The sequence below is a fragment of the Gracilinanus agilis genome, chromosome 6 (assembly GCF_016433145.1).
Source record: "Gracilinanus agilis isolate LMUSP501 chromosome 6, AgileGrace, whole genome shotgun sequence".
NCBI classification, from domain to species: Eukaryota; Metazoa; Chordata; class Mammalia; order Didelphimorphia; family Didelphidae; genus Gracilinanus; species Gracilinanus agilis.
Genome location: NC_058135.1, coordinates 286,199,710 through 286,207,152, shown reverse-complemented (window position 1 = coordinate 286,207,152; position 7,443 = coordinate 286,199,710). Strand labels below are relative to the sequence as shown.

The 7,443-nt window shown below is 53.6% G+C and overlaps 1 protein-coding gene, 1 long non-coding RNA gene and 7 other non-coding genes across 11 annotated transcripts; all 9 read left to right on the top strand.

Moving 5' to 3' along the window:
• The first annotated feature begins 1,060 nt into the window (after positions 1-1,060).
• Positions 1,061-4,764, top strand: LOC123250977. 3 transcript variants are annotated; one of them, XR_006506486.1, is made up of 10 exons: positions 1,061-1,558; positions 1,872-1,947; positions 2,170-2,207; positions 2,485-2,525; positions 2,748-2,795; positions 3,048-3,091; positions 3,298-3,357; positions 3,580-3,639; positions 3,853-3,884; positions 4,649-4,764. It is a non-coding gene; the product is annotated as an uncharacterized LOC123250977 (long non-coding RNA). The 3 variants fall into 3 exon arrangements; XR_006506487.1 differs by lacking the exon at positions 2,485-2,525 and having other exon boundaries at positions 1,338-1,558; positions 3,301-3,357; XR_006506485.1 differs by lacking the exon at positions 2,485-2,525 and having other exon boundaries at positions 1,345-1,558.
• LOC123253157 lies at positions 1,630-1,704 on the top strand. The gene has a single exon (XR_006506547.1). It is a non-coding gene; the product is annotated as a small nucleolar RNA SNORD26 (small nucleolar RNA).
• LOC123253156 lies at positions 2,333-2,409 on the top strand. Its single transcript, XR_006506546.1, has one exon. It is a non-coding gene; the product is annotated as a small nucleolar RNA SNORD28 (small nucleolar RNA).
• Positions 2,841-2,967, top strand: LOC123253160. Its single transcript, XR_006506550.1, has one exon. It is a non-coding gene; the product is annotated as a small nucleolar RNA SNORD22 (small nucleolar RNA).
• On the top strand, positions 3,165-3,233 carry LOC123253153. Its single transcript, XR_006506543.1, has one exon. It is a non-coding gene; the product is annotated as a small nucleolar RNA SNORD29 (small nucleolar RNA).
• Positions 3,436-3,506, top strand: LOC123253158. The gene has a single exon (XR_006506548.1). It is a non-coding gene; the product is annotated as a small nucleolar RNA SNORD30 (small nucleolar RNA).
• Positions 3,682-3,748, top strand: LOC123253159. Its single transcript, XR_006506549.1, has one exon. It is a non-coding gene; the product is annotated as a small nucleolar RNA SNORD31 (small nucleolar RNA).
• Positions 4,445-4,570, top strand: LOC123253161. Its single transcript, XR_006506551.1, has one exon. It is a non-coding gene; the product is annotated as a small nucleolar RNA SNORD22 (small nucleolar RNA).
• Positions 4,765-5,007: 243 nt separating the features above from the next.
• Positions 5,008-7,177, top strand: LOC123251943. The gene is made up of 2 exons (XM_044681281.1): positions 5,008-5,459; positions 6,618-7,177. The coding sequence occupies exons 1-2, from the start codon at positions 5,234-5,236 to the stop codon at positions 7,052-7,054; spliced, it is 663 nt and encodes a 220-aa protein (XP_044537216.1). The 5' UTR covers positions 5,008-5,233; the 3' UTR covers positions 7,055-7,177.
• Positions 7,178-7,443: the final 266 nt, after the last annotated feature.

The window sequence follows — 7,443 nt, the reverse complement described above, 5'->3', positions numbered from 1 at the left end:
CCCTCGTCACCACCCCTTCCATCCCAGAGAATTCAGGTGTCTCCTACAGAGCCCTCCCTGCCCTTCTGGGATTTCCTCGGGTGTACATGCGTTCTCCCAGACCTGGAACAGGCAAGTGCCTCTCGCCCCCCAAAAGGCCGAGTCGGTCCCAGGTACCTGCCTTCTGCCTCCTCTAAGCTCCCCGAGGCCAGGTGCCTCTCCAGGCTGCGCCCCCCCAAAAGCGCTCGGAGTCTATTCTGTGTACTGCGTGCTGTCTGCCTGGCCTGTAAGCTCTCTGGAGGCAGGCACAGTCTCGGTTTGCCAGCCCCTAGCCTGGCATAAGTAGGGAATGCTTGTGGAGTTGAACTGCAATGACTTCCCAAGTGGCAAAGGCGAGGAGGGAGCACATTCGCGATCCGAGGCAAAGGCTGGGAGGCTGCCTACAGGGCGGGCACACCCAGAGTCCTCCAAGAACCTTCCTCGGGAACCATCCGCGGCTGCCTCTCGCCCCCCGCAGCAGCCCAAGTACCTGAGCCACTGCCGCTGCTGTCCCGCTCCCGGAGGCCCAGGAAGCGTACGGCCGCGGCCGCAGCCATGGCCCGGGGCCGGGGGAAGCTGAGCTTGAGCTGCGGGGAGCGGGGCCGGCGATCCATAGCGACAGCTTAAGGTAGAAAACCTCACTCCTAAGTGCCCGCCAGGTCCCAAGGCGACCTTCTGCATGTCAGGCGGGCACGCGGGCCGGCCAGCGGGTGGTGCGCGCGTGCGCATGCGCCGCGCAGGTAACGGATGGGCCACGCGCTCCCCTCCCCACCCTGGTCCCGACTGCGCAGGTGTATACGGCGCGAGCCTCGCTAGTTCGTTTCTTCTTTTGTCCTGTCTATCCCGGCGCCTGGAGCGGCCCCGCCGAAAGAGACAGGTGCGCATGCGCCCCTCTCTTTCCCCCGCCACCATCCCATGAGCCCTTGCGATCCCGTATTTAAGCTCCTCGCCGCGACTCGTTCGTTCTCTTTTGTCGCAGGCGGTGAGTAAGTTTATGTTCTTATCGGGGTGGGCGGGTGAAGAGGGGGACTTGCATAGGTCTTTAATTTGGCTTCTCTTGGGGTTCCCCCTGGGTTTTCCATTTCTTCCCGACTTTATCGCCCACCCTAGCGGCCCTGCTCGGGCCTCCCTGGCGCCGCGGCAGCCCCTCGGTCCGGGCTCCCGAGGCACATGCGCGCCGCCTGGCCGCAGGTGGGGGAGGGAAGGGGTCGGCGCTAGCGGAAGCGCCCGGTTGGCAGAGGCGCGCTCGCCCCGTTTTGTTCCTGAACCTTCCACCCGAATGGGGAGCGGTCCTGGACCTTGTTGGTTAGCGCCCAACCCTCTGCCCGGCCCAGCGTTTCCACTCAGGGACGGGAGACGAGTGCTGGGGTCCCTCGGTGATGAGACCTATCACAGACCTGTACTGATGCTCTGTGAGGACAACAGAAGCTCCTGAGGGGGAACCCGCGTCCCCAGCGCCCCATCCCCCTCGTTCTCAGCGCCCTTAACGTCTGTTTTCTCCCGCAGGAGGCCCCGGAGCTGCCCTCCTGTCCTGCCATTGGTGAGTGATCCGTAGCTAGCTAACTAGTTGGCCGCACGTGGGCACAAGCAGCAGGCCCTGGGGGTGGTGTGCTACGAGGATGATTTGGACATGGAATTCTCTCTTGCTGATGGGTCAGTGGAGAAAGCTATGACGTCCTGAGTAGCCTGACCTGGGTCCAAGAAGCTCGCCTAGGGAGTGAGCACTGGGGGAGGGGTGATCCTGAGGCTTGCACCCAGCCACAGACTCCATGCTCCTAGGGTGTATGTAGAAGGGCTGCGAGAGAAGGGTTTGCTTCCTCGAAGAAAGCCATCCCATTACTTGTGTTTTGTAGGTTAAGGTTGGTCCAGGAGACCTTCCAGAGCGGAGTGGTGATGGAAGCTTACTTGGATTATTCTCCAGCTGTGTGGGTAAGTGTCTTTCACTGATCCCTAATTCAGCTTATTCCAGTGGAAGGTCTGGGGTAGGATTTTAAGCTTGGTGTTGTCCACAGTGATGAGTGTTAAATGACAAGCATATGGCTGAATATTTTTGATGCCGTGTTTTCTTCTGAGAAGTGGGCAAGGCTCTTTGTTAAAGAGCAAATCACACTCACAGCAAGTATACATAATGTCTTATTTTTGTTTCTCCAGGCTTCCTTTTCTTTGGATGGGACCTGAAAGTATTGGAGGTAATTATGAAAGAAAGTGGGTTTGGAGTAGGGCTTCTCTGGCTTCTCAGAAACTGGTGAGCCTTGCTGCTACTTCTTGGGGTCTCTGAGAAACCATGGGGAGAAGTATATTCTTGTTTACCCCTGTCAGATGATTTGAATCTTGCCTACTGATGTTCTGTGAGGGTCCACATTCTTATAGCATGTTAGAGTTCTGATGGCAGCTCCTGTTGTTAAACAGTGTCTGTATCTGTCTCTTTGTCCCTCTGACCACCCCATTTCCCTCCCTCTCTCCCAGATCTCCTTGAGCCATGCTATCTTCACCTTTCTCCTTAATAAGTAAGTTTTCTTTTCATAGTCACTGCCCTTTGCTTGCCTATCTATGAGCCCTTGGTTTGAGTTGATGATGTGGGCATGAGCCCATTATTTGATGGACGACTTGTGTCTTATGGCATTCTTTGAGTCACCAAAGCCCTGATCAACCAGAGGGGGGCAGCAGAGTTCCCTTGGCCAGCTGCTTTTAAGCTCTTTCCTAACCTGCTAATATATATCATCCATTAGGGGGACATGCTGACTACTGGTACTGCTCCAGGCTGAGAAGATGAGGGTGTAAGTAGTCTTCCTTTGTGGCTCATTTGCTTTAGTGTCCCTTGGTACCCATGAGGAAAGCAAACACATGTCTTAATCCCAGTCTTGGCCCCAGAGCCAGCAATGGTGAACCCACTGGGGCTAGCTGGGGGAGAGGAGGAAGACCTGTTCCAGAAGGAACTGTCTGAGGTACACAGTAGTCTGGGGTCCTGTGGAGAAAGGCTCTGGGAAGAGGCAGGCAGCACTGTTAATGTGCCAACATTTCTGTTTTAGGCTTCACAACTGCTTTCCATTGACTGGCAAATTCTTGAGAAAAGGTTAGTTTGTTATTTAACCAAGTGTCCAAAGGAACTGATTGATTTTTTTTTTTTTTTGCCTTTGGGGGTGTGGTTTCAATGATGAGTCTAACTAGCTCACTATGATTTACATAAAATGAAAAGGCTTGAACATCTGAGAAACTGTACCAAGGGGAAAGGAAGGTCCCACATGCCATGTCAGGAATCTGATTGATCTTTTCTTTCAGTAGATCCTTTTAAGAGCTACCTTAGAAGACTAGCTATGAGACCCATCAATTGCTAAATGAGTAAGTACTTGGTTAGCCTCTTTAAGATTGGGGGGAAAGGGAGGTTCCTGGGTAATTTTAGGTTTAGGTTAAGCTTCCTGAAATGATGCATTCATAGAAGAATCTCGTTCGTCTGAACCCCTCTGTTGAGACTTGTACATCTGACCAGGAAAGGGATACTGACTGGGGCAGGACTTGTGGCCTTGGAGAAAGAACAACAAACTACCTCTTTGTTTCTCTAAGTTGCAGGCTCTGACCTCCTGACCTGGGATAGCAGCAAAAGCAGATTACTATACTGTCTAGGTAAATTGAGTTCCCTCCCCATCACCATGGCAGGGGCCTGCTCCCACCAGTGATGAGATGAATACCGCCCCAGGCTGATTCCTGTGACTGATAGGTTGTTCTGAGTGGGTGAGAAGTAGGCCCCTAGGACCTGGCATGGTCTTCAGGCTCCTCATATGGGAATTAACCCAGCATCTCAAGTAGGTTTCACCCTTGTCTCTTGTTCTCCCACAGGTGGGCCTGGCGTGGCAAAGAAACTGGAGTAGGTAAGCTTCCTGGGTGGATAAAGATGAAGGGATTTTTAAATTTATATGATGAACTTAGTACTACCCTAGTGTTTCTTACCTAGGAGCCCTTGTGCCCCCACCTTAACCCCAGTTGAGAGGAAGCAAAAACTCCCATTGGGCTGCTGGGCAGAGGGGTGGGTCATTGAGATGTCCTAAGGCCCTCCAGTAGAGGGAGAAAAAAGCAGCCCCCTCCACCAGGCCATGCATGCCATAGGTTTACCAACAGGGTTCTAGGGTACAGAGCAGCGGTTCCCAAACTTTGGGCCTACCACTCCCTTTACAGAAAAAATATTACTTGGCCCCCTGGAAATTTTTTTTAAAATTTTAATAGCAATCAATAGGAAAGATAAATGCACCTTTGGCCATCACTGCCCCTCTGGATTGCTGCAGCCCCCACCAAGGGGGTGGTAGCACCCACTTTGGGAATCACTGGTATAGAGGATAACTGGCATTCTATTCAGGAAGGTTAATCTGGATCAGCTCCAGAAATTGGGGGGATACTAGAGGAGGAGGGTGAAGCAGCCCTTTTGAGCAGAGGTTCCCAATGAAGAAGACATCACCTGTCTTACTCCTTGACCTGCCCCAGAACCTGCAAAGGTTGAACCCACTGGGGCTGGCTGGGAGGCAGGAGGAGACTCTGTTCCAGAGAGAACTGTCTGAGGGACCTTTCTGATTTTCTGACTCTTACCTTCTGGCCACTTTGGGAGAAGTCCATTCAAAACTTGACTTTTTTTCCCTTGAAGGAACTGGAGCCTAGGCCATGGATCAGACTGAAGACAGAAAATACTATGCAAGGATGTGGCATTGAATACTTCTCAAAAACCTTGTTTTTTGCAAATAAAGCTTTGTTTCTCTTTGAGTTTGTTCAAGTTTCTTTTGGTCACCTGGGGGTGGGACAGATGGATGTAGAATTCCTTTAACTGTCCCCCACCATTAGCAATTCCTAGGGATCTTGAGACCCATGCCAAGCCTGTTATATAAGTGCCCACTTGCCCTGGGAATGTCTAGGCTACGTTTTGAGGTGGATTTCTCCGCTCGGAAATCCAAGAGCCCTGGAAGCCAAGCTAGTGCTTACTAGATTGGAGCTGGCAGGCTTGGGGCCAGGGGAGGAGTCATGGGGCGTGGTGACTGGAGGTCCACTGAGGTCTTGTGGAAGGACGCTTGGCTGGGCACTGACTGCTTGAGCTCTGGAGATGAAGGCACCTCCTCCCCCTGCTGGCCCCAACATTCCACTAGTAATGGCCTCACGGGTTTCTAGGATCAGTTGAGCCCGTCTCCTCCCATGCTCCCAAGTCCTGGCCGTCCCTAGGCAGCCTGTGCACTTGGCCATGGCCAGAGATTGCCTGTGGCTGCTCTTAGTGCTGGTGCTGCCCACTGGGAACCAAGGGATGCCGTGCTTGGAGGCCAGCAGTCCCTTCTTGCCTCCGGAGGAGGGAAAGACGCAGCCCCCACTGCCCAAGGTCAGCCCTTGCATGGTGCATTGTGCTAAGCAAGTCCTGCCCAGATTGGGAGCGGGAGTCGTCTCCTCAGTGCTCTTTAACCAGGCTCGTGAAGGTAAGGCGGGGCTGGCGAAGGAAGGGGCGGCACCAGCGGGCTGGCACTGCCCAGGGAGGCCAAGAGGGCAGCCAGTTCCTAGGTTAGGGGGCAGTGTGCCAAGCCATTCATCCTCTGCCTCTGGGGAGCTCGAAGGGCCCTTGCATCAGACTTGGGGGAGGTAGCTGGAGACCACAGCTGCAAGGGACCCTGAGGAGTACATCCTAGTGGCTAAGTGCCCTCCTGGACTAGAAGTCAGGCCTTCAGCTAGAAAGAGCCTCATTGGTCCTCTGGTCAAGCTTACAGGTGAGGCTCAGAGTTTAAGGGATTTGTCCAAGTTCATAAACAGCAGTAGAACTCAAATTTGAACCTAGGTCTTAGACCCAAGAAGCCATGCAGCCCAGTTTCAGATTAAAATGGGGGTGCTGTTGCAATGGGGCATTCAAACTGGGCTTTGTGAAATTTTTTTAAGAAGCTATTTCAATATCATTGGCTTTCTTTGTAATCCTAATGATATTGTGAGCAGCTGGGTGGGTTAGGGCTAGGGTTAGCCAGGCCTAGGTCCTGGATTCCAATTTGGCACTTCCTAGCTGGATGACCCTGGACAAATCACTTCACCCCAGTTGCCTAGCCCTTGCCACTCTTCTGCCTTGGAACCAATACACAATCTTGATTCTAGGAAGGAAAGTAAGGGCTTAAAAAAAAAGTGCCCAGTACTGTGCCTGGTCTTTAAAAGATGGAAGAAGGGAAAAAAAAGATATTCTGAGAAGGAATAGTTTGTTTGTTCCCCAGCCTGCCAGAGGGGTCCCGGACACAGAAAAGGTTGCAGATGGAGGTTGGAGCAGCTAGGGTTAATAAAAAAGAGGAATGCCATGATAACCCCAAGGAAAGAAAAATGGGACTAGAAGCACTTAGAATTTACATGGAGAGTGGGCCCACTCAAGCACTGAGGAATAATAATTCTGTTGTTTGGAGTCAGGACCCGGGTTCAAATTCAGATTCTCAGACAAATTCCTTCCTTCTGGGGGCCTGTGTTCTCATCTGGAAAATGAGAGGGTCACTTGGATGCCTTCAGCCTAAGGTCCCCACCAGCTCAGAGTCCATGAAAGTGTAGGGGAAGGCAAGGAAGAGAGGGATGCCGGGGCATGACTGACTCCCCATTCTGCTGTCCCCCATCAGAGGAGGAGCAGAAATACTGCTGGCCACAGAAACGTCGGGACTGCCGGCCACAGGAGCGCCTTGCCAGGGTCTTCCTGCTGCTCCATCTGAATGAGCCCACCACGACTCCTTACGAGCTCCTGCCCACCACTCCAGCCCTGTCTGCACCAAGCAGACGCCTGCGGCCCCGGAAGAACGACCCGGCCCTACTCAGCCTGGCAGGCTGTGGGCTCCTCTACGACGTCACCAGGCCCTTCCGGAGTGCCAAGAGAGAGGGTCAGTTCAAGGAGGCCGAATTCTGTGTTAAAGCCGTGTGCCCTGCAAGCCAGCCTTCCTGCCAGCCCCTTCAGGCAGCCCTGAGCTGCCCCCCTTTCCTAGCCACGCTGTGGGGCAGCCGCCCCAGCACCAGGGAGTCCTTCTCCATTCAACACAACCCATTGTTCCCTGGACAGGTCTGAGCAGGCCACTGGACATGGCCCCGGGGGGCCCCCCAAAAGAGACTCAGGGCTGGCAGCTAGAGGCATCTGGGAGCTGGTGAGGCAGCGACGATTGATCCCAATAAATTGGCCGTGTGGTTTCTCTGCCTTGGCTGCTCTTTCCCTCTATGGGAGGAGGAGATGTGGGGTGGAGGGGAGGAAGCCTTAGATCTATGGAAATGGAAGAGCGTGGGTGCTTTAAGAAGGGACTGGGAGCAAATCACCAGCCTCAGCCATCAGCTGTGGACCTGGCACCTGGCAGGGTGGTCACTGGGGATACAAGGACAAAAGTGAAATCAATAGTCCCTGGGGGCAGGCAGCTCAGTGGCAAGCCCAGCCATGGGGTAAGGCTCAAAGCACCCAAGAGAAGA

What these genes read in the sequence shown, in the direction of transcription:
- LOC123251943 (XM_044681281.1), top strand. Translation starts at nt 5,234, where the DNA reads ATGGCCAGAGATTGCCTGTGGCTGCTCTTAGTGCTGGTGCTGCCCACT. An exon ending in CTTTAACCAGGCTCGTGAAG is followed by an intron (nt 5,460 to 6,617) that starts GTAAGGCGGGGC and finishes GTCCCCCATCAG; the next exon opens with AGGAGGAGCAGAAATACTGC.